Source organism: Heterocephalus glaber, unplaced genomic scaffold, assembly GCF_053883595.1.
Source record: "Heterocephalus glaber isolate CG9 unplaced genomic scaffold, H.glaber_assembly_v1.0 deba00001579, whole genome shotgun sequence".
NCBI lineage: Eukaryota > Metazoa > Chordata > Mammalia > Rodentia > Bathyergidae > Heterocephalus > Heterocephalus glaber.
This window is the reverse complement of record NW_028258360.1, coordinates 11739210-11765238: the sequence shown is the minus strand read 5'-3', so window position 1 is coordinate 11765238 and position 26029 is coordinate 11739210. Positions and strand designations below refer to the sequence as shown.

General features: G+C 42.2%; 1 protein-coding gene and 2 pseudogenes across 5 annotated transcripts; all 3 read right to left on the bottom strand.

Annotated features, from left to right (window-relative positions):
* Positions 1-454: 454 nt before the first annotated feature.
* On the bottom strand, positions 455-22167 carry LOC147823477 (ubiquitin-fold modifier 1 pseudogene; annotated as a pseudogene). Its single transcript, XR_015443857.1, has 2 exons — positions 22053-22167; positions 455-5990 (listed from the first exon to the last, which is right to left on the bottom strand). The product of XR_015443857.1 is annotated as a ubiquitin-fold modifier 1 pseudogene (transcript).
* Positions 6950-7758, bottom strand: LOC101720231 (nucleophosmin pseudogene; annotated as a pseudogene).
* On the bottom strand, positions 14467-26029 carry Champ1 (chromosome alignment maintaining phosphoprotein 1). Of its 4 annotated transcripts, XM_013077334.3 has the most exons (4): positions 25958-26029; positions 22053-22167; positions 21078-21119; positions 14467-18105 (listed from the first exon to the last, which is right to left on the bottom strand). In XM_013077334.3, the coding sequence occupies exon 4, from the start codon at positions 18062-18064 to the stop codon at positions 15638-15640; it is 2427 nt and encodes an 808-aa protein (XP_012932788.1). In that variant the 5' UTR covers positions 18065-18105; positions 21078-21119; positions 22053-22167; positions 25958-26029; the 3' UTR covers positions 14467-15637. The 4 variants fall into 4 exon arrangements, with proteins under 4 accessions (XP_012932788.1, XP_087049321.1, XP_087049322.1 ...); XM_087193195.1 differs by having other exon boundaries at positions 14467-21119; XM_087193196.1 differs by lacking the exon at positions 25958-26029 and having other exon boundaries at positions 14467-18108; positions 22053-22168.

Below are 26029 nucleotides of genomic sequence, written 5' to 3'. Positions count from 1 at the left end.
GCAGGCACCAGAACCACTGAGCTAAATCCCCAGCCCACTTGCCCTAGTCTTAATTATGCTTAGACACATAAATTACTCACCAGTTTTGTAATATTATATCTGATACAATTCATGGAATAATACACTGCAGAGTGAATTTTTACAACCTACAACATGTGCCCAACTTCCTTGCATCAAATTTCTACTTTTTGCCATCACCAGGAAGATATGCAGTGTGTACTGCTATTCCAGCTTGTGATGAAATATTGAAACTACAAAGTATTTTATCCTGAGGACAAGGTATTTTATCCTGAGCACATTTACATGAAAAAAATCTTGCTGTGATGTATGTTTGTGATCCCAGCAACTCAGGAGGCAGAGGTGAGAAGAAAACAAAATTGAGGCCAGCCTATTCAACTTAGTAAGATCCTGTCTCAAAATATATGTTGAAGGGGCCGGGGATTTAGCTCAGTGGTTCCGGTGCCTGCCTCGCAAGCGCAAGGTCCCAAGTTCGATCCCCGGTACCCCCCCCCCAAAAAAATATATATATATTTACATCTGCAAAACTTCAACATATATGTTGAAGTTTTGCAGATGTAGCTCAGTGATTTGGGACTCCTGGGTTTACTCCCCCCTACACATCAGTGTTTATCCTTTTCTCACTTAATATATAAAAGTCTTAAATGTGATGGTGCATTCTTTTAGTCTCAGCATCAGAAGAAGCTGAGACAGGATTATCATGGCTTTGAAACTGGTGTTGGGGGGGCGCAACTTAGATTTCTTAGCAAACTGAAACAGTTCTCTTTGTTTCTACACTTTAAGGAAAGAAAGAAGTTTATGCACATAACGGTTAGATCAAGAAATTAAAGTTTTGGTTTTTTGATATTGAATTAAAATTTATATGACACATTAAGGTTGAAAACTTAAAATGTAAATGATAAAGATAGATAAATATTCAATGGCATGTCTATTATACTTATCATAAAATGTATATTTAAGAATCAAACTATATGTGAGTTTATAAGATGCTATCAAGCAAACTGCCATCTATCATCCACAATCAATCCTTCTACACTTTTAACTCAAAGACAATTATGTAACACTTAGGAAATTTTAATTTTCCAAATATACTCAGAAAAACTTATCAGCATTGTCTTCCAGGTAAAAACTTCAGTTGCATAATCTATTTACCAGAAATCAACTCCCTGCGTGTATTGAGTGGCAGCAGTCAACCACTGTATGACTTTCTGCAGTGGTAGTTCTGTCCATTCATAACCACTTCCTCTTCACATGAAGGCTATGAATAAGAATAAGGGACAAAGGAGTCACCTTTCATTGTTTCACTGACTTTTTTTGGTACTGGGGATCGAACTCATGTCCTTGCGCAGCAGGTGGTGAAACCACTGAGCTAAATCTCCGGGCCCTGTTTCACTGACTTTTGTTGTTTTCACTGTATTTTACATGCCTGATTTCACCTTTACAGCCAAAATAAAAAGCAATTTTTATTCTGAAAGGTAACTGTATGCTTCCAGTAGCAGGCATTAGCAACTTCCAACATGATCTCTAGGGATAATTCGCAGTTCTGAACTATGCTTTAGAAAAACATTTCCAGCAGTCTGTGCAGGATTTATTCCTATTCCATTATGGTAATAATTGCACTTGTTGCTGCAGGAACTTTAAATTCTTCAGCTGGAAACTTTAAGACTGCTGTGAAAGGTGTACTTTCAGGAACACTGAGTACTTTGTAGGGCAGCAGCGGAGCCGGCATCAGCGTGATCTTAAAGGAAACCTTCGACATGGTGGACCCAGCCTGGACAGATATGCCACCCTAGCTCAGCCTACTGGCTCACTTCCTGGGCAATTTGCAAGTCATTTGTTACATCTGTTTCTCCCAAAGGACTGAACAAAAGGTGAGGTAAGCTGGGGGCTTTCGTCTTTGCCACCCAGAGCAGCTCTGATCAGACCGAAAGCTCAGCTTCTCAGTCTCATTTTTCTACCTTTCCTGTATAATAAGTTAATTCGCCTTGTGCTGCCATGGCTTGCAGGCGACTAGGACTTACTGCAGAGGTTCTAGTAACGTCCCCTTTCCCTGTTCCCTACATTTGGCGCCCAACGTGGACGTGAATGGGATCCACGGGTGAACTCGCCTGTGAGACAAACTCGGAGTAAAAGAGACAGCACACAGATCTCCCAGGATGATTTCCGGACTCAGATGAGGGAGACTCACAGTAAGTGTGTCCACCTGGGGGTAATTTTGTATCTTTGCTGAGTTACAAATATGGGTCAGTCTCTGTCATCAGAGCAGTGTAACTTTGCAAAATTACTTAAGTCGCTGTTAAAACGACCTATGTATCTGGTACCAAAGGATGCTGGGATAGATTTGTTAAAAGACATACAAATGTATGGCCCATCTTTTCCCCAGGATGGGACAACTAACTTACTAGCATGGGAACGTGTAGGTACCGTTCTCCGTGAGGCCCAGTGAAGGGGTGATACCCCCCCCCCGAATACTCCCCACTTGGGCCTCAGTCCACTCTGCTCTCAAACCCTCTCGGTCAATTCGGGAGACCTTGGGTCCCCCTCCTCCTCCCCGCCCTTCTGTCCAGGCCTTCTGTTCAGCTTCTTCCCCACTTTGCTTTCTTCTCACTGTGGCTTCTGCTCCACCCCCACAGCGTGCTGAGGAAGACCCTAACTCTCTAGCCCCTCAGCCATCTTGCAGAGGTCCAGCTGCCCCCCTGTGAAGCCCTCTTCTGGGGCCACTCCCTATTGCCGTGCCCTGCAAAAGGCTGTGACATCGAGCCAGGCGGTGGGAGACCCTTTGTGCTGTCCTGTCTCAGTTTTTCCTGATCCTGACAACTCAGAGGTGGACATGTATGTATGTTCATGCCTCATTTGATTTTAACATCCTAAAGGAGTTCAGGCAGAGCGTGCTAACTAATGGAGTGCAAAGCCCCTATACAGTGGGTTTGTTGGACAATGTATTTGAGACTTATTCTCTGGTTCCGCATGATGTTTTCACCTTGTGAAAATGTGCCTATCCCCAGCTCAGTATCTCCACTTAGAGGTGGAACTTCGTTCTTTAATCAGGGAACAGGCTCATAAGAATGCTCAGGGAGATGCTCAGTCGAGAGAAGTTACTATCAACATGCTATCGGACATGGGTGACTTTTCGGATTTAAGCAGGCAGGCCTGTTGCCCAGCGTTACTCTTTCACCAGCTAGGGGACCTTCTGCAGAGGGCTTGGGCTTCTGTGCCAGTTGAGGGTGCGCTGACGAAATCTTTTACTCAAATCATGCAAGGGCTGTTGGAAACTTACACAGAATTTGTAGCGAGATTACAACAAACTATTAGGAGACAGATTTCTAATTCCCAGGCAGCAAACATCCTGATCTTACAGCTAGCCTATGAAAATGCTAATATGGATTACAAACAGGCAATAAATCCTGTTCGCTCCTCTAAAGATCTTGGAACATATATTAAGGCATGCCAGAATATTGGGTCTCCTTTATACAATTCGGCTCTGATGGCTCAGGCCATCTCCCAACATTTACGTGGCACACACAGTGATTTAAAATGTTTTAATTGTGGAAAATCGGGGCATCTCAGAAAAAACTGCAAAATGAAAGTGGCTTTACAAGCTGACTCAGAGCCCCTAGGTCAGGCATCCAAAGAAAATAAGTTACCGCTTGGCCCTTGCCCTCGCTGTCGAAAAGGCATTCACTGGGCTAAAGCCTGCCACTCCAAATATGATAAGGATGGCACACTGCTGCCAGGAAAATGGGAATTGGGCCCAGAAAACTATAGGAGATCAGGGTCAGGGGGCCCCAGTCCCCCTGAGTCTGCAGTACGTGGTTCAGAGCCATGCACAAGTACAAAATCAGACAGCATGGGTGTCCAGAGGCACATTTCTTTCCTCATCAAGGGAACACTCGGGAGCTCAGAAGTAGATCTTCCTGCTGCTCAGAGAGTTCACCTGCTAGGAGGTGAGACTCCTGTATCTGTCCTCACAGGAATTCATGGACCCCCACCCCCCAGAACTATTGGTTTGATACTTGGAAAATTCTCTCTAACTTTGAAAGGCATTACTGTTATTCCAGCTATTGTTGATTCGGATTGTAACTCTGAATTGTGTGTTCCTGTTAGCCCCACAGGACTCTGGGTAATAGAACAAGGAGATTATATTGCACAATTGTTGCTCTTGCCTAAACCAAAATTAAATAATGTTAGCTTTAAAAATTCCCAAGAGGATCCTCAGCCAGAAATTCCTCAAGAAGAGATTTATTTCACCCAAGAGATTTCCAAAAACCGCCCCATGTGCAAAATTAAATTGAATGGTAAATTCTTTACAGGACTGATAGACATGGTTGTGAACATGTCTGTGATTGGCACATGTTTTTGGCCGTCATCTTGTGGGGAAAAACCAACTAAAACATCTCTGGAAGGTCTTGGCAACCCCCCCCCACAACAAGTTTTGCAAAGCTCCATTCCCCTGCCTCATGAAGGGCCTGATGGTCAATTGGGACATATTTGTCCTTACATAGCTCCCATACCTGTACATTTATGGGGCAGAGACTTATTGGAGGAATGGAGTGTTGTAGTGACTACTTTGCCCCCTGAAACCTCACTGGGTCAACACATGATGTCTAAAATGGGATATGAACCAGAAATAGGATTAGACAAGCAGCTTCAGGGTGGAATGCAGCCTATAGAACAGGAACAGAAGAATAATTGCCTTGGAATTGGATACAATAAACATGTTTTAGTTGGGGCTATTGAAGAAGTTTCTCTGCCCAAGGCAGCTTTGCCTTTACAATGGAAATTGAATGACCCCATTTGGGTTAATCAGTGGCCCCTAACACATGAGAAACTAACCATTTTAGAGCCACCTATATTAGAACAACTTAACAGAGAGCATTTAAAACCACCCATGAGCCCTTGGATCACACCCATTTTTATTATTCCAAAAAGGTCAGGGAAATGGTATTTGCCTCAGGACTTACAGGCAGTTAGTGCCAGCCTCATTCCCATGGAGGCGTTGCAACCTGGCTTACCAAACCCAGTGGCAATTCCCCAGAAGTGGCCACTTATAGATTTAGAAGACTGCTTTTTCAACATTTCTTTGTGGGTCACTGACCAACCTCGATTTGCCTTTTATTGGATTAGGCCTAAAATAGGGATAGCAACTTTTCAATTGCTGAATTTATATGAAATATCACGGGGAGATTCCGATCTTAATTTCCCTCAAAGATTAACACTAGACGCACAAAAGGCATTACAATTAATAGAACAAAGAATACATACCTGGCAGGCTTTTCTTATTAACTCTAATTATCCAGTTCATTTGTTTGTGCTTAGCACCCCCCACTCACCTACAGGTTTAATAGGGCAATGGTATGAGAAACAGGTCTTTCCCATGGAATGGTGGTTTTTGTCTAAGCAATTAGTGAAATCTCTACAATTACATCTAGAGCAAATTGCAAAAATAATTTTCTTGGGACATAATCGAACCCAACAATTATTTGGTGCTGACCCTCATTTCATCATTATCCCAATTGATAAGGATCAAATGCAGATGCTGCTACAAACTGCTTTGTATTGCCAAGTAGCCTTTGCAGATTTCATTGCACAGATAGATAATTATCATCCTAGTGATCCTCCATTTCAGATTTTTGCACAACATGAATTTATTCTCCCCAAGGTTACTCAATTTCAGCCATTGCCAGGTGCTCCAGTTTGGTCTTTTCCCAAACTCCCCATGGTCACACTCACCTGGATGGCACCTACAATGTCTCTCCATTGTCTATGAAAACACAAGCAAAACCTCATTCCCACATTACCAGTGATGCAGTACCATTCCAGGAATCTGTCTGAAGATCGTGCCAGGCTACAGGAGCATGCATTGTTGTGATCGAGGATGGATCTGTCCAATGAATAGTAGTGGGTGGGGGGATGTAGCTCAGTGGCACTGTGCCTCCCTGGCAACCACAATGTCCTGAGCTTGATTCCCAGTACTGAAAAAAAAAGAAAAAAGAAATGCATGATAAGAGTAGCCAGGGGAGATTTAAAGACAAGGCAGGATTTTAAAAATTTAAAACATAAGTTGCTAAATCTAACTGCATCTGTGGAGAGAGTAGTATTCCCCCTTTCTTTTGTTTAATTGCTTTTAAAATTTTAAATGTGTTTTTTCTATAATAGCCTATCCTTGAGGATTATAAGAAATCCACATTGTAAGTTTTATGTACTGATTCTTTTTTATTTTTTCCCCTTTCCCTTTAATTTCTTGCCTTGCTTGATGGTTTCACTCTATTGGGCCTCACGGAGTTGTGACCCTCAGTTTCTTTTTCTAGGATATTGTTTAGAATATTCTGGAGTGCTGGTTTGGTATCCATGAAGTTTCTCAGGTGTTTGTCATGGAAGTATCTAATTTCCCCATCTATTTTGAAAGATAATTTTGCAAGATACAACAGTCTTGGTTGGAGGGTATTTTCTTTTAGGGCTTGAAGTACTTCACTCCAAGCTCTCCTTGACTTGACAGTTTGTGTTGAAAAGTTTGCTGTGATTCTGATGGGCTTCCCTTTGTATGTGATTTGTTTCTTTTTTCTAACTGCTTGTAGGATTTTGTTCTTCTGCTGGGTTTCTGGGATCTTGACTATTATATGTCTAGGTGTAGATTTTTTTTTATCATGGCTAATTGGAGTCCTACATGCCTCACTTATCTGTATGTCTAATTCTTTTCCTCTGGGAAGTTTTCTCCATTACTTCTGGAACAGTTTTTTTTAATGTCCTTTGCACTTTCTCCTGCTTTTTCATGGACTCCTATCAGTCTTATGTTATTCTTCTTTGCATCATCTAGCAGCTGCTGGATCAATTTCTCATGGTCCCTTACTATTTTTAAGAAATCTCTCTTTTCATGGTCACTAACTGCAGTCCTGTTTTCTATATGTGATATTCTATCTTCACATTGGCTCATTCTGCTGTGAATACTTTAAATGGAGTTTTTAATCTCCTGAATATCAGTCTTGGGAAGAGAACCACCCTTTTCTATACTTGCTTGCATTTTTGCTTTAATATCTTCTACAGAACTAGGTCCTTTGGGTGTTTTAGGAGTCTTTTCTTGTTTTTTGAAGGATTCTTGACCTTTTGATCTTGGTGTTGATGGTTTTGAGTCTTCCATTTTGGTTTGATTTTTGTGCATTTTTGGCTGGAGTATCTCATATTGATATCTTCACTGGTGCTTTCTCTTCAGCTTCCTCATCATCAAAATCATCATTGTCATCATCTTCATCATCATCATCATTGTGGTCATCATCATCATCATCTTCATCAGCCGCTAGTTTTACTTTTTTCTGTGGAACCTTGCTACCACTTCCAGGGGCAGATCGCTTTCTAGATATACTTCATCATCTGATTCTGCATCTTCCTCCACAGCCACTAAGTGCTGTCCACAAATATGCACAGGCCCTGAACCACACTTCAACCTTAACACCACAGGTGGTGTAATTTCAAAGGCCCCAAGGGAAACCATTGGCCATACAGACATTTTCAAAGTTACCAGTGTTACTTTAATTGGACTGCCTTCATAATTCATTGCCTCTGCTTCCATGATGTGCAATTCATCCTTTGCACCAGTCCCTAAACTGACCATTCTTAATGACAACTGGTGCTCATTTGCATCATTATCCACCTAAAGGTGATAATCTTTGTTGGTCTTTAGTTCACAACTGAAAAGATAGCTCTGGGGCCTCAGGAGGCTCATGTCCCATCCATAGAATCTTCCATGGAGTGGTGGCACACACTTAGATGCCAGAGAATGCAGACAAAAATAAACAGCTACTGCCCCCAGAGAACAGACGCACAGGACAGAATCACGCCAAGGTATGATACTTTTGACATGAATCATCAAATGCAATCCACCAGGAAAATATATTAGTAATGTGGTTTTCATAAAACTAAATTTTCTACTCTGAAAGACCCTGTTTAAAGAACAAAACACAAAGTCATATACTGGGATAAGTTATTTACAAAGCACATATCTGAAAACAAACTTGTATTTAAAGTACACAAGTAACTCTTAAAAATCAACAACTAAAATTCAACTAAAAATGGATAAATATTTGAAAAGACAACTGACCAGAAAAAAAACGATAAAAATATCAAGTAGTTATACAAAAGGATGCTCAACATCATATATCATTTAGCGAAGTGCAAATTGAAACAATAGTAAGGTAGCATGTCACAGTGATTAGAACTGCTAAATTCTTTTTTAAAAGACAATAGCAATTGCTGGAGACTAAGGGACAACTGAAACTCTCTTCATTGCTGGTAGGATGTATAATGCATGGCATGGCCATTTTGGAAGACAGTTTGGCAACTTTTTTCAAACAAAAATGAGTCTAGTCTTATGAACCAACAACATTTGTGATTTGTATTTAGACAACTGCTTTTAAAATTATTATGCAAAGATAAAGCATATAATCATGCACAGCAGCTCAATTCATCCCAGTCAAAACTTGAAGTAAACAGAATAACCTTCATAGCTGAATATGAACCAAATTAAGTAACATCCATGCAGTGGAATATATTCAGCAATATGAATAAACCATCAACTCATCAAGACACATAATTGAATCTTACCTGTGTATTGCTAAGTGAGATAAGCCAAATATGAAGAGTCTACAGACTGTAAATCCCCTTTGATATGATGTGCTATCAAAGACAAAACTACAGAGGTGAAAAGCAGAAGAGTGGTTGAAGGAGTGGCGGTCAGAAATCTGTATGATGCTTCAGTGAAGGTTACCAGGTGCTATGTATTTGAGAAGACCTATGGAAATCACAGTATCTTCAGATTAGACTAAATTATTTAGGATGTGAAAATACCAACAGATGGAATACAGGCTGTGGAGGGAATATAACTGTACTACACAGGTAAAATAAAACTCATTGGAGATGGTGGGCTAAAGGTACATACCTTAATCACTCGGAAATGAGTATAATGAGAGAGAGCCCTTATTTTTCTTTTTTAGAATATTTCAAGAATATATTTATTTAAAAATTGAAATTTAATGAATTATTGCTAATTATTGAAGCATGACCACAGTTAAAAAAATACACTTGACTTTTGTTTTTATGATAGAAATTTATAAGAGGTCAAATTTATAGAGAAATATATTTCAACTTAATTCTATTAATTATAACTTGAGATTTAAAAGAAGAAAAGATAACTACTTGTCTTATGTAGAAACAAAAAGCTACTCATTCACTTACCAAACATCTCTTTATTAGTTGCATACATTTTGTTGGACCCTATACTAGGCATGATGAATTCAGATGTAGCAAAGTCTTTTCCAAACTACCCTCATCTATAAGGACTAGAGTTACTTAGGTGTTCCGAACCAAAACTAAAAGTACATAGAAACTTGCTGAAATTTTTACCACAAGAGAGCCCTTATTAAAGAGTCATGATTGGGCCGGGGATTTAGCTCAGTGGTTCCACCGCCTGCCTTGCAAGTGCAAGGACTTGAGGTTGATCCCCGGCACCAAAAAAAAAAAAAAAAAATGTTAAAGAGTCATGATTATACATCATGACTAAGTAGGCTTCATCCCAGAGATGGATAAAGGATGGTTCGATATATGTGTCTTAGTTACTTTTCTCATTGCTAAGACAAAATACCTGACACTAAAAGTTAACGAGAAGAGGTTTATTTTGGCTCAAAGTTAGTAGAGGTCCATGGTCTGCTGGCTCTAAGGCAGGACTGCATGGCAGAGGGACACGGCAGAGGAGAAAGAGTTCATGGTGTTGCAGGAAGGAAGCAATGAAGCAGCAGCAATGAGCCTCCCTTTCCACTTTAGACCATCTGGGATGCAAGCCTATTGGTTGGTACCACCAACAAAAACTGTGGGCCTTTCCATTATCCACACCCAGAACAATGTTCACCCAGGCTCCCCCCAGCAGCTTTGGCCATAAGCAGGGAATTGAGAGTCAGGATACACAGGAGCCATCTGCTGCCACTAATAGAGGGACTGGACTCCAGAGCTCATCCCCCATGGCGTCTGTGACATCAGGCAGTGACAACATCTGCTAGGGGAAGCTGGTATGTCCCCAGGAAGGAAGACTTGGCTGCCAGGTGCAGAGGTCCAGCAACAATTGGCAATGTTTACACAGGAGACCTAATGAACAGCAACCACAGCTGGGAGAAAATGTCTCTAGGTGCCTGGGACCTGCAGCAGATGACCCCAACCTGTGCGAAGGGGCAGAGTGTGCTGAGTGTCGGGCAGGAGCTCTCCCTGACAGTGTTCCCCAGTGGGCTCACCGTCCCAGCCAGCGAGGTGGCCCTCAGTAAGTTCATGATCACCTGCAGATGGAGGCAAAGCCACCAGCTTCCAAGCAAGGCAAGCTGTGTCTCAGTCCCCATGGTCTGACTTCCACCCACACACCCTCCTGCAGGGTCTCCTAGGAAATCAAGGGGCTTTCAAACATCCCCCTCCCTCCAGGCACATGACGTAGCCCTGGATCATCTCTTTCCCTCCCTCTCAGCTAAGGTGCCTTCTAAGGTTTTCTGAATTGTGCACATGTGTTGCAGAGTGGTGCATCTTTTCTGAATGTGAGGTATGTGCCAGGTGTAGTGGTGCATGCTTGTAATCCCAGCACTTAGAAGGCTAAGGCAGGAGGAGTGCCAAGAGTTTGAGGCCAGCCTGGGCTATGTAGTGAGTTCAAGCCCAGCATGAATTACTTAGTGAGACTTTGTCTCAAAAAAATGAATTTGAAAGGGCCGGGGATGTAGCTCAGTGGCACCACACCTGTCTTGCAAGCACAAGGTCCTGAGTTTGATCTTGGGTACCAGGAAAAAAACCAACAAAAAACAGAATTTGAGGAGTCTGACCTTGATAGGTCCTTCCACTGTGAGGGGTTGGGAATGTGTGAGACAGTTCCCCACACCTGTTCTCCATACCTGAGTCTGGCCTTCACAAGTTTGGCCTTGTCACAATTCTGTGTACTTCCCTTGTACGAAAGGATCTTTCCTCATGCAGATGTGACAACTCTGTGGAGCACCACCTTCCCAAGCCAATTGCCCAGCTCTGGGGTCTAAGGCTTTTGGTTATGCGCTTCACGTTTTGGTGTCATGGACTTCCTCAAGCCAAACAGACCCATAAGGACAGTGCTCAGCCTATCTCATATGTGCTACAGTCCCCAATGTCTGCCTACAGAAACTGCTGCCAGAGAAGCTTCCAAACTGGGATTTATCCACCTGTGAAAACAACAGCTCCTCTCAGTTGTGCCTTGTGTTTATACCACAACTGTCTCAGACAGCCCAGGATGCTATACTGAAACACCACATACCGGGTGGCTTAAACAACATACATGTGTTCCACACAAGAAGGCAGAGAAGCCCAAGATCAAGGTGCTGGCTGACGTGGTTCCCGGTGAGGCCACCTTCCTGGTTCATAGAGGAATGCCTTCTTGCTGTAACTTCACTTGGTGCAGAGAGATCATTTCTCTAGTGTCCCTTCTTATAACAGTTACATGAGACATAAGAAATTATTTATTGAGGCAAAAGTCCTCTCTACCTGTGCCTTTGTGAAACCAATCAAGTTATGTGTTTCAGAAAACAACACAGAGATGAAGAAGACATTCCCAAGAAAGAAGGGTAACAGGCTCCAAGGGAATCTAAAACCTCACAGGCAAATGCCATGATATCTGAAGTTTGAAGAATAACTCTTTCCAGATCCCAGAGCACATGCCTGTGGTTCCAACTATTCAGAAGGCTGGGGCAAGAGGATCACTTTGGTCCAGGAGTTTGAGACCAGCCTGAGCAGCATAAAAAGACTCCTCTTCATCCTGATCTTCTGCCTTCAGACACACTGGGAGGAGGTCCTGGCCCTGCTCTGCCAGGCAAGGTCCAAGCCTCCAGAGCTCTGCCAAGGTAGGAAGTTTGCTGCCACAGTTCTGTGTCCCCTATACTGAGGGTTTAGATGGAGGCTGTTGGGCCTGCTGAAACTGAGACAGTGGCCCTGAGGATCTGAGTCCCTCTAGGATCATTCTGCCCTTGTCTTGAACAGCACAAGCCAAGTAACCCTGTGTTCCATCCTGTAAAATCCAAGAAGCCCGAAAGCATTCCTTCCTTCCTCCCACCAGTCTTCCCTAATCCCAGCTGGATGAGCTTCTGCTGGTGCCTTCTCCATTACTGGCTTTTTTGTTTTACAAAAACTGAGAAAACATATTTGGAAGAAGACATGAAGGGTATGGCAGAATGATCACTAATGTCTTCATCAAATGATAATTCTGCCATACCCTTCATGTCTTCTAACGAGCTACCATGAAAGCCAGTAATGGAAAGATAAACTTTTTCTGGTTAGTGTTTACAGGTTAAGTTTAGCCTTTTTCTATTCTTTTAAGTCTCTTTGTTCTAATTGAGGCACACTCACTGGTTAGCATTATAAAAAAGAAAAGAGGTGCTACTTCCCCTAGAGATAGGTAGCAATGATTGATATTCTAAATGGGAAATTCCTTGACTTGTTTTCTCATTTGATCCCCATTTCATCAATATTACCTGAGTGACTCTACTTGTATTCTTATTGGTTGGTCATGGTTTTGTTCCACCTCATACCCACTTAGTAATTTTCCACTGGGTCTTAGTTTTGTCCCACTTTGTACCCACCTCACCTGACTACCTTATAAAACACCTTTGAAAAGCGGGGGGGGGGGGACCCATTTTCCAGCCCCCCCTGTTTCTCTTAGACAGAAGCTATCTTTCAATAATTTTCTATCCTTAAAAAAGAAATTTCATTGTTCTTATATTTTGTCTTTGTAAACAGCATATAACTCAGCTTTGTAATTCTTTTACCTTGTGTCTTATACTTGGGATTAATACAACACTTACACTTGTGATTGATCAGATGCCACCCTGCCCCACGTGACCTCTGAGGTGAGAATGGGTGCTTCTGAAGAAGCCATACTGGGTAACCTAGATGTCCAAGGTGGGAAGGCTGCTTGAGTAAGGTAGTTTGTCGACGACAGCAACTAGACATTAAGAGGCCACTTAAAATTGTGGAGATTTGGTCATGTGTGAGGGGGCTGGGGTAGATGCTGGAGGCGAGAATGTGAGTAGTTATCACACCATTCTCCTCAGTGATGAGGGCCTAGACCAGCAAGGCAGTGGAAACAGACACATCACCAAAGAAACCCTGTACGGCCTGATCGCTGAGGCCAACCCAGACCAGGATAACCCCAACTTTTAAGCCCAGTTGTGGCAAGTACAGTGGCTCCCTGAGATACCCAGGTCCTAACCCCCAGAACCTGTTGACCATGGTAGTTGACATGCAAAGGTTGAATGAATTAAGGTTGTTATCCAGCTGACTGCAAAAAAGAAAGGTTGCCCCAGTTCATTTGGGTACATTCTAGTAATCACAACTGTCCTTCAGCTAAGTGAGAAGCAGCACTTACAGAAAAGCATTAATGGCTGAAGTGGGGTCAGAGATGCAATGCTGCTGGCTTTATAGATGCAGGAAAGGAACCATGAGTCAAGGAGTGCAAGGCATCGCTGCAAGATGCACAGGGCAAAAGCCACGAGAACACCAACTTTGTCCCAGCGAACAGCTGTTAGAAAACATTTAGTGCTGAAGCAACTGAATTCCAGGTAATTTGTGACAGCAATGGCAAATTAACATGATCAGAATTACACCAGCAACTGCTAGATTGAGAAAGGTACAATTTCAGGAGATTTTAGATCTGGAGCTGTAGTCCAATCTAAAAGGGAACACAGCCTGGGGATCTTTTAAAATAAGCATCCTTTTAGGTCTTATCTAAAATAGTCACAGAGTCCACACCAGTAGTATTTTTTAAAATGCTACTTGGGTATAACTCATGTAGAATAGAATAACTGGTCACCTAACAAACATACAATGGCATAAAGCCAGTAAATGTGGAGTAAAAGCATACCTTTTCACTTCCTTTTGTTAGGAGAAAACACTGGATTCCAAGTTCATTAGTCTTAAGAGGAAGAAAATGAAAGTCAGTGAGCTGGTCACTGAGGAGAGATATTGTATAGATGGCAAAATTACCAAGTAAAGTTGTTAAGTTCTAAAGAAATGGCACATGGTTTAAAGAAAAAAAGTAGGTGAGCCAAGAATGATCTCCTAACTAAACATGGTTAAAGTGTGTGAGTAAACAAGATCCAGTGTCTCAATCCTGTCTATACCTCCGAACCCTTTGACACTAAAAGTCTTCTTACAATGTTGAAATGAGTCAGGCAAGGCAATCAGCCACTGGGATCAAACAACCTTTAATATACTAATATGCACCAAAAAGACATCCCACAGAGTGTCAAGTATATGGTGTTTCCTTACTGCTCATTGAACCCAGAAAAAAACAACAGCTCAAAAAATGATGCTCAATACATGAAAACTAGTATGTTGAAAGTGACAAGGGCAGAGAAAAAATGGAACTTGGAGTCATACATAGAAAATTACACAAGAAAAAACCCCACAAAATTTGAGACATCTAAAGCCTTTTTAATTTGGTTTATACACATTTGACAAAGTATCTTAGAATAAAATAATCCATGAATAGGTACAAAGTATTTACAGTAACAGAACCATGAAAAACAAAATTGATATACTTGTCAAACAGAAATGTCTATTTATAAAAATTTTTACTATGAAATTGGAAGACTTTCAGCTCCTATCCATTACCCTGGTCTTAAACCCCAACAGGAGGCACAAAACGCCCAGGAGTAGAAGAGACAAACTTAACACATTTGGCAATTAAGGATCATCTGCTGGTGTGAGCTGGCAGAAAAGTGAAGGGCAGGACCCCAAATGGAAGACCCCACTGGAAATGGCAAGGACCCCATCACACTAACGCTCCTCCCAGCCTCCAGCAGGAGCCTGCAAACGACTTTCAGGACTTACTCAATTTTCTGTTAGCAGAAAATCGGTGACCCTGAGACTCCAACTTTCCATGACACGAAAGCAAATAAACATCAAGATTTATAAGCTAATTTTATAAGGTAAAACAGAAAATAACTGATGATCTGAAAATGTGTTTAAGGAAAGGCAACAAAGCTTTTCCAAAGTTTACTTTCATGCCAAATTCTTAAATGCTCCACTTTTTTCAGTGCTAGGATCAATCCCAGGGGCTTCACACATGGCAGGCAAGTGCTCCACCAATGAGGGCTGTATGCCCAGCCCACCTAATCATTCTTCTTTTTTCTTGGTACCAGGGATCAAACTCAGGACCTTGAGCTTGCAAGGCAGGCAGTGGACCCACTGAGCTAAACCACCAGCCCCACCTAATAATTTCTATTGTCTGAAATCAGCTACACACACACACACACACACACACACACACACGCATACACTTTAGGTGTTTAGAAGTTGCTCATTTATTAAATGGAATACCTACCCCTTTGTAATTCTACTTAAATATACTTAAAAAAAAGGAGAAGTTTTATCCATCTGGAATATACATTAAAATTTTATTGATTTACAAGACAGTCACATAACAGAGACCATGAAAAAATAACCAAATGCTTGTTTTGTAGCACTATGAGACAAATACGGCACACCATACACATTACCATCTACTGATCCAACCAAGCTACTTAACAAGCTGTTATCTCAGCAAACAATACCATAGAGCAGTATTCAGTATGTCTGAAAATCAAATCTGCTGCTCCTCCAGGGGTGATTCAAAAGCTTCCATCAGCTTTTTATTTGCCTCTTCGTTATGCCGGCTTTGACAATGAGTTAAATGTTTCTTGAAGCCTCTTGGGAAATTTGACTCAAAATTACAGCGTGGACATTTAAGTAAACTTTGCCCATGGGCTGCTACATGATTTTTAAGGAGAGATTCTAAAAGAAATGCCTTTCCACAAATTGTGCACTTGTAAGGGCTGTGGACATTATGCTTATTAACCAAATGATGCAAAACAGCACCTTTCTTCATAGCACGACAGCAACAAATTTTGCAGTAATACTTTCCTTTTCCACGCTTCATGTATTTTGCAATCTCCTCTTCAGAGATAAATGCTTCTTTTTCTTCAGTGAACTGCAGCACATGTCGGGACTGCTCTGGACTGTGCATGTCCATTTTGTTCTCTTTGCCAAAATCAACAGAGTCTACATCTACCTGCTCTTGGTCACTGCTTGACTCTTGGCCCTTCATGTCTGTGGCATCCAAATCTGTTCTGATGTACTCACTGCTGCTCAGCTCGGCATCTGAGTGCTCCTGGCTGTCCTTCTTGAGTTTCTTGGAGGAGGGAAACAAGGCATCTTCTAAAATTTTTTTCGGTGTCACCAGAAGCTCTTCTTGAACCAAAATATCACACTTTGGGTCACGTACGGCATCTGTCTGTAGCTCATCACCAAGCTCAGCTATCTTCTGAGACTCTGAGAACACAGCAGATTTGGGGAACTCAGAAAAAAGAGGATGCTTCCGGGCCTCTGGGAAAAGCACACGTTTCCGTGGCTCAGGAGAAGCAGGAGGGGCGGTTTTGGTGGGCTCAGGAAACAGCATGGATTTTCTAGGCTCAGCATCAATGGAGGGAACAGGTTTCCAGATATCTGAGGCCAATTTGGGAGACTCTGATGGACCTGATTTCCAGGTGTCAGGGAAGACAGTGGGTTTCTGAGATTCCATGATGAAGGAAGACTTCCAGAGATCAGGAGAACCACCACGGGAACTTTTCTGAGACTCAGAAAAATCCAGGGAGGCAGGAGAAGTTTTCCGATGATCAGGAGAAAGCTTCCAAAGGTCTGGCGACCCTGAGGGCTTCCTGAGCTCCGGAGAGCCGGCTGGGCTGCGGAGCTCTGGGGAGAGTGGTGGGCCCGGTTTGCGAATCTCAGGAGATACTGGGGGAACTGCTTTCCAATGTTCTGGTGACAGGGTAGGAGTTGTCTTTCGAAGCTCAGGTGGGCCAGACTTCCATGACTCTGGAGATGTGGGTGGAGTTTTCCAGGAACCTGGTGAGACTGAAGATGACTTCCAGGATGCAGGGGATACAGATGAAGCTGGTTTCCAGGGTCCAGGTGATAGAGAAGGAATTGGCTTCCAGGGTCCAGGAGACACGGATGGAGCAGGTTTAGTTGGCTTCCATGGACCTGATGATGCAGAAGGACTCGATTTCCAAGGCCTTGGGGATCCAGGTGGGCCTGGCTTCCAGGAACCTGGCGACACAGCTGGGGCTGGTCTCCGGGGCTCTGGGGAGACAGCAGGGAATGGCTTCCAAGGTTCAGGCGATTCTGATGGGGACAGCTTCCTTGGCTCAGGGGAGGCAGTCTGGGCTGGCTTCCGAGATTCTGGAGATGCAGTTGGGGATGGCCCCCAAGGGTCAGGGGAAGGAGACAGAACCGGTGACTCTGGAGATGAGGCCGAAGGAGCCCCTCCTGTCTCTGTGAAATGAGAGTGCTTCTGAGGCTTGGGGTTAGGAAGACCAGCTTTCACTGGTTCAGGAGATACAGGGGCAGGTTTCTGTGGCTCTGGAGAAGGAACAGGCTTCTGTGATTCAGAAGCAAAAGGGGCTGGTTTTGAAAGTTCAGGAGAAGAAACAGGAGCAGATTTCAAAGGCTCAAGAGGAAGAGGTGCCTGGGGCTCAGGAGAAACAACAGGGCCAGTTTTCTCAAGTTCCATGGGAGTAAAAAGAGCAGGTGTTGGAGACTCTGGAGAAAGAACTGGACCAAGTTTTTGAGTTTCTGCAGAAAGAAGAGGTGCAGACTTCAGATCTGCTGAGTTACAGGGTGTTTTCTGATGTTCAGGAACAGAAGGGCTGTTCACAGGCTCAATTTCTTTGCTCAACTGGTTTTTTGGTCTATCGTTCCACTTCTCTGGGGCTGCATGTTTGGATGTGATATGATAGTACACGTTGGAGTACATCTTGCTGGTAAAAAAGCATTTATGGCAGTGAAAAAGCTTTGCGCTTTTCTGGTAAAATATCATTTTCCCTAACCCCCCAGCATCCATGTCATCACAGAGTTCCGGATGGACGGTGCCTACGTGGATCTGCACATTTTCATAATCTGTGCCTCTGAAAGTGCAGTGCTCACACTCCAGACGTGTGGGAGGCTGACGCAGCTCCTGGAATACTTCCATCTTCCCTCTGTCCCAACACACTCGGCTGTGATCGTTAAACACTGCTACAACACAGTAGACATAAGTTATTTTCATGAGACACAATTTTAAATAAAACGCTGCCCTAGTCCACTCTATAACTACATAACTATTAAGTCTAAAATGGCATATGCTTCATTTGAAAATACTTCTGAAAGACTGCAAAGAGATAATGGAACTAATTTTTAACTGAGTCCCAGGCACTCTGATAGGAGTTTTATGTAGATTATCCCATTTAATCTTCCTAACAATATAGTGCAAATTTTATCTTCATTTTCCGACAAAGAAACAGTGACTTCAGTTCTCTGGTCCAGGTTTTAAGAGTATCAGTGACCCAAGCCTGACCCCAGAATTACCTATTGTATAGCTTTACACTTTGACTTCTAAAACCTTGAATCAACAAGTCATCAGCACACAATGATAAATATCAAAATGGAATCTAGGCTTTTTATTTTTCTGGTACTGGGGATCGAACTCGGGTCCTTGTGCTTTGCAGGGCAGGCAGTGCAACCACTGAGCTAAATCCCCAGCCCAGGGAATGTCTTTGGGGGGGGGGGTGCATACCAGGGATTAAACTTGGGACCTTGCGCTTGCGAGGCAGGCAGCAGAAACACTGAGCTAAATCCCTGGCCCAAATATAGGCTATTTAAGGCTGGGCAAAAAAAATTAAATCCTTTCCAGAAAGCACTTAGTAATTAAATCTAGCTATGAAAAGATAAACTGCTTTAACCTGATCCTGGCTTGATTTAATGTCAACATATCCTGTTCTGTTTTAACTACTCTAATATTAAGTATTTAATTCACTCATTTTATAGATGGACTGTTTTGTGTGCTGTGCTGTTCTAGGCACTTGGGTTTAGCATGGCACCTTGCCACACCGTGCTTACAAGGCCAGGTAAGTTAAGTGTGGAGACCAGATGGAGTGCAGCTATCAGAAAGCTCTCTCAGAAAAGATCCCCATCAGAACTCACAAATGATGTGGCGGAATGCGCCAAGCAAGTGTTGACAGAGCAGCCACCCTGAAGACCGCAAAATCACCACCAGAAAAGATGACTTCTTCTAAACAGGTCTTCTTTAAAGCCAGTGGTCAAAGTAATAGAGGCTTGTAGTTAAGGACAGACTCAATACTCACAGTATTACTCCAAGTAGCAACTGCACTGTGTTGCTGAAGAAATATTCTCAATACATACAAATCCATGCACATTTTACACAAATGGGGTCACAGTAAACATTACTTGGCAATGTTTTTAGAACTAATCTAGGATATTTTAAGAGTAAGCATGGAGTTCCCTTGTAACTTTCTTTGTACGTGAGAGTATTTCTGCAAGGCCAGTTTCTAGAAGTGGATTACATGGCTCAAGGCTATTTGCATTTAAAAATTACTACATTTTGCCAAACTCTCAAAATGATATAGTATTGTCACTAGCAAAACAGTGCAAGTATGAAGGATAACTCTCCAACTCTCTCATCAAAAATGAGTAAAACTCCAAATCTTTGTCATACTTAGGTGAAAATTGGCATCTATTAAAGTTTAATGTACTCTTCTTTTCTTTGGTACCAGGGATCGAACTCAGGAACTTGCACTTGTGAGGCAGGCGGCAGCACCAAGCTAAATCCCCAGCCTAATGTCCTTTTCTTTCATGAAAAGATCTAACAGTTTCCCTTACTGGCCCCAAGTCTCTTTTTGTTTGTTTGTTAAGGAAGTGCTGGTTTTCTTTGTTCATTTTTCTCAATAATTTGTAAATTTTTATAAATTTTATATATAAGAAATTAGCTCTTATTATTTTCCCAGTGTATCACCTGTCTCTTTAGAGCTTTTATAGAAACCATAGTTTACACAAAAATTTTAAAACTTGTAACTGTTTTCCTTGTAATTAACTCGTTTTTAAATTATGTCTTCTTAATTTTTTAAAACCTTTAATAAGTTTCTAACTTTTTTTACACTTGTGTATTTGTGTGTGTACGCACACATGTGCATATGTGTGGTGCTGGGACTAAAATCCAGGGCCTTATGCATATAAGGAAGTGTTCTACCACTGAGCTATACTCCCAGCCCATTCCATTTGAATCTTTAATTCATTTTGTATAAGGAGGTAGGAATGCAGCCTAATTTTTCACCCCAAATTAGTATCTCAACCACATAGATTACACAACTCTTTCCTTCACCTGTGTAATATTCCATTTAGTATTTACTAAATTTTACATATTATTTTATCCTGGACTCTACTGTTCTCTATTTCTCATTGCTTCAATCTTCTGTTTTGGTATGCTATTTTCAGCATGAAGTCCAGCAAGTGATAAAAAGATTCTGCAGTTAACATATATGGTGAGTATATTCACCAAGTGTGTCACAAAATCCTTCCCCATTAATACCCAAGCACAGTAGTGGTCACTGTAGGCCCAGCTACTCTGAGGGCTGAGGCAAGATGAGATGATCACTTCCGCTCAGGGTTCAAGGCCAGTCTTAGCAACACAAAAAGACCCTGTGTCTACAAATAAAAATAAATAAATATCTTTTCTCATTAAAAGATGTCCCAGCCAGGTGCAGATGCACACACCAATAATCCCACTATGGAGATAGAGGCAGGAGGACTGTAAATTTGTGGCTAGTCTGAGCAACTTAGTAAGATGCTGTCTCAAAATAAAGTAAAAAGGGCCTGGGATGTAGCTCAGTGGCAGAAAATTTGCCTAGCATGTGGAAGGCCCTGGGTTTAAAACCCAGTACCACAAAATCAATATAGAACATTCCATCATTTACCAACAGTACAAGCTGCTGCTGAGAGTACACAAATGCTCTGTATTCTGCTGCCCATAAAGGTCCATTCTTTCCATGGGACTGTTCCTCAGAAAATAGCACAGAGCAAAACACAACCACAAGGCCGCCGTTTACTAACATCAAAAACACTAACTACAAAAAAATCAGTAACGTTTCTAATTCTGACAAGTTGTGTTTTTAACAAGTGGTGTTATTACTGACAGTGCTGATTTCCATTACCTGTATCAGTGGTGTCTTGTTTGCTATGGCTTTGTTGTTGTTCTAAGGAGAAAAAGGAGATAGTACAGAAAACAAATACTTTTATTTTATTTTTTTGGTACCAGGGTTCGAACTCAGGACCTTGTGCTCGCCAGGCGCTGTGCCATTGAGCTAAATCCCTGGCCCTTCAAATACTTTTATTCAGGAAATATTATCTCCTGAATTACACAGCAATTGCGTTGTCTTTTAGAAAATTCTTTCCAAGGAGAAATAGACTATAACAGAAAAAATACATAGTAATTTAGCACTAGAGAAAAGTCTCTAGAAATAATCTTTAACTTACCAATATGAAGGAAAAAATAGTAAAAATAATGGTTTCACCACCTCAGAACGCAGCGTCCATTCACTAAAACTAGATAACTTCAAAGGATCCATCAATAATCTCATCTGTCCACAGTGGTTGTGGTGGACAGTAGAGGGCCACTCACAGTAAAGCGGCATCATACAGTGCATCAGGTGAGCATCGTACCAGAGGTAAGAGTCTACTTGCCTCCTCTACCTACCACCATCTCCTCTGGCCAACTCCAAAGTTCCACCACCCACATCTGCCCACACCAAGGCTCATCACTGTACGCAAACAACCTCTTGATAAAAAGTTCTTCAAACAACGCTACAGAATTCACTCTTCATATCCCAAATCCTACCACAGATATGTACATCTAGCACATCATCACGCACTCTATCATTACTACACCATGACACACTGCTAGAGATGAACGTATACTTTTCTAATTTTTCCTCAAGAATGCTAGGCACTTTTCAAAAATTCTTTAGTCATAAAATATTTTCTTTAACATTAAAAAATACAAAGTATTAAAAGCAAATGAATAGCACATGCATAGAAATACTAATGCAAAAACACTATTAAATCCTAAACAAATGCTTTTAGAGTGGAGAAGAAACAAACCACAATGTACTTTCTCCTGCTAGACTTACCAGCTGTCTTATGAGACCCTTTAAAAGTGGTCTTCAAAGGGCAGGTAGTCTACATGGCCTTTTGACTACAGCACAGAGAACTGCCTTACAACAGTACAAAAACGAGAAGTTGAACCTGAAAAGACAAAGGAAAGGTAATCAAAATTCCATTTCTGTGATAATATTGACCACTATAATAAATCTCTGTGTCTTTCTCTCACCATGGGGACCCCTCCAATGATGATGGCCAAATCCAATAAGCCTGTGCAACAATGCCTACAGTAGATACCATCCATGTCTAATTTCACATCATACTAAACTATGGAATTATGCACATGCATATAACCAGATCATTCTCAAACTCACCATCTAACTTCAGCTTATGTAGTTTTAGGGTATAGTGACACATTTCTACTTCTCTGATAAACATTCAGACAACTGCTACTACAACTACAGATATTAACAGCAGCTGACATTCTGTTCATTATTGATGCTATTGACATGCAGTAGGGGAAGGAACAATACAATCAAGAGGACCTAGGCAAAAAAGAAGAGAATTTTGGCACGAGGTGGGATGGCAATATTCCAAGCCAGGGGAGAAATGGACGGACCTGCTTGAGTGACTGTTCTAGTCTCTTCTCTTCCTGAATGAGTTCCAAAGAGACAGCACCATGGTCTAGGTAAATTTGTTAATAACAATTGAATGAAATAAACTGGTCCTGCATAGGTATCTGCTGCTAGTATACTTCTGATGAGCTCCAGCACATCTATTACCCTTCCTCTACTCCCTATACTTTGGCACTGCTTTAATTCTACACCTCACCTCCATTCCTACTAACTCATTCACCACACTGCTACAAAAACTAAAAACCTAAAGTATCTTGCCTGTTCATAATTTCTCAAAGTCTCCCAGACACCTTCAGTATAAAACTTTAGCATGGCATATAAAGTTCTTCATAATGTAGCTCCTGACCAGACCAGTCACAGTAACTCTGACTCCTCAAGCTTCTGGACCTTCCCACAAAGCACTTTCTTTTCTTTACATTCTATTCCCTCTTGCTATCCATTAGGCAAATCCTTTCATCTTTCAGACAGGTCATCTTTTTAAGCACTGGCCAATTTCCTACTCTTTTTCTACCCATCTTGGGCCCCCAGCTATATGCATACTTCTAGTGTAGGAGTCACTCTTTGGGTTTCTAGCCAGACTCCACACCAGGCCAGGGCTCTCAGAGAGCAAGGACTATCTATTTATTCACCTCTGTAATTCCTGTACAACACTGGTACATAGGCAGATGTATTCAATCTTAATACTGCTTCATGAAGGATGGAGATCCATGCTTAGACTCACCGACTTTAAAACCTGAAGGGACCTGAACACCCACCTCAGGGATCATCTGCTTTTTTTTTTTTTTTTTTTTTGGTACTGGGGATCGAACTCGGGACCTTGTGCTTGCAGGCGCCAGAACCACTGAGCTAAATCCCTGGCCCTCATCTGCTTTTAAAACAGTAAATTAGCTGGGTGTGGTGGCACACACCTGTAATCCCAGCCGTCAAAAGGCTGAGGCAGGAGGATCATGGAGAGTTCAAGGCCAGCCTCAGCTACTTATCAAGTTCAAAGCCAGCCTGAACTGCATAGCAGACCCTGTCTCAAAAAAAACAAAACAAAGCTGTAAATTATCCCAGCTCTCATGGGAGGGTGAGGTGGAGGATTTCCCCAAATTCAAGACCAGCCTGGGCTACATAGTGAATTCAAGGCCTGAACAAGACCCTGTCTCTAAAAATCAAAAAAGAAAAAGAAAAAAAAAAGCCCTCCAGATTATAGTTGAGGAAACCCAAGCCTGACATTAAATGGCTTGCCCCAGGTCAGGGAAATGACTAGCATCTGATTTAAAAAATAAATAAATAAAAAATAAAGTTCTGCTTTCCACCCAGGTTCTTTCTAGCACATTATGATCAAACACACTGCAATTTAGGAAGATCTTGAAAAGCCAATTCTGTAATAGACCAAAAGTAGTAAGATAAGTCTTATCATTTAGAATCCACTTATCAACTGGATCAATACAGGACTACAAAAATTTTGTCTCACCCTTTGTACTAGGCAGAGTATTTGAGTTTCCAGATACTTTTGTCTCCAGCTCTGAGCAGGAAGGATACTCAAAGAGTTTCTAGCAAACTATGAAAGATGCAATAGTAGCAATACAATGACAGGCAGTATTTTAAAAACAAGTCATTTCTGAGTATAGATATTTAACTTCATAAGGGAAAAAATATGAATACAGAAGCTGTTCTAGAATCACTAAATGGAAGCCAGCAGAGGAGATTTCAGCTCATCAGTTTTAGAAACCACACCACCATGAACTAGAACAAGTTACTTTGTTAGTATGACCATAATTAGCAGCCAATAATCAATACAGGACCAGAATGGTCCTCAGAGGACTTGCATCCAACTTCTTCACTTTGTCCAAGACCAAGTCAGAGGAAGCACAGAAGACTAGGAATTTCTGACCTCGGATCTCTATTGTACCACAATGAACGATCCACAGGGACGTTAAAGAATTAAGTCCAGGGGCCGGGGATTTAGCTCAGTGGTTCTGCCATCTGCCTCGCAAGTGCAAGGTGCAGAGTTTGATCCCCGTACCAAAAAAAAAGAATTGAGTCCAGGATCCAGGTTTCAGGTAAAGGGTACACACTTTTGATTCCTTAAAGCTTCAATAGTCTAGTAAATTTTTCCAAATTTTCAGAGCTTCTAACGCAATAAAGATAACTCTAAATTGTCCTGATTAATAGAAATTTCTCCTACTTTTCACAATTACTTGCCTTGTGTCCCTTAAAACATAAGGTCTAATCACTGGTGCTTTGCTGGCCCATCACCCAGTATTCAATGCAGTGCTGTGTCATATGGTATCACATCTTTTCCTGTCCAATCTCTCTTCGAGGTCTGACATCATTGATCATCTTTTAAACTAAGTTTAGAGATATATAGTCTCTTACATTTAAAAAATGTAAAGTTACTGGTTTGTTAGTTTATATACCCACTAGCATTGTTCATCATTCTTGATTTTTAAATAATTAATAAAATTTATTTTTGGAGTAGTTTTAAGAAAAACTGAACAGAAAGTACAGAGCTCCTTCCCAAACAATTCTTTCACACAACCTTTTCTATTTCTCCTGTTATTAACATCTTATATTAACTAGCGTGGGTCATTTGTAATAAGGGATGAACACTGGCTTATGGAGTCTACAGTTCACATGAGAAGTCACTCTTCATGTCGCACAGCTCTGTGGGTTCTGACACATGTAAAGATCATATATTCACCATCAGAGTGGTCTGCAGAATAATTTCACTGCTCTAAAAATTCTGTGTTCCTGATAACCACTGATTCCCCCCACACACACACCCAGGGGTGCAACTGCTGGGTCACAGGGTGACCCTAACTTTAAAACTGGGGGGAACTACTAAGCCAGCACCACGCGACACTCCCAACCGCAATGCGCCGCCGACCTCTCCACATCCCCAAGACCGCTTATTTCCCTTTCTTGTTAACAGCACCCCAGCAGGTGCAAGGATTCCGCAGGCGTTTTTGCAGCGGCGACCTCAGAGCATCTGAGCGCCTACCAGGACAACAGGATCCCAGCTGGGTCTCTGTGGAGGCGGTGGTCTCCGCCGCAGGCCCGAGACCGTCACGATTCTGTACATCTGCCTTCTTCAGACCCATAAGTGCCCCCTCTCGTCCTCCGGGCCTCCCACCTGACTTTTAAACGGCGATTAAGCAGAGCCAGGAGGCGGGAATAGGGAAAGCGGGAAGAGCCCACGGTCCGCACGAAACGCCCGGCCTGCGCACAAAGGCGCCCGCCGCCCCGGACCCGAGCCCGTCCAGTCCCGGCCCGGCCGCGGCCTCGCCCCCGAGCCCGCGCCCGTTCCTCACCATCCTGCTCTGCGTCCAGGGGCAGAGGCAGCAGCGAGGCCCGGCCCCAGGAGGGTGCGGGGCCAGCAGCTC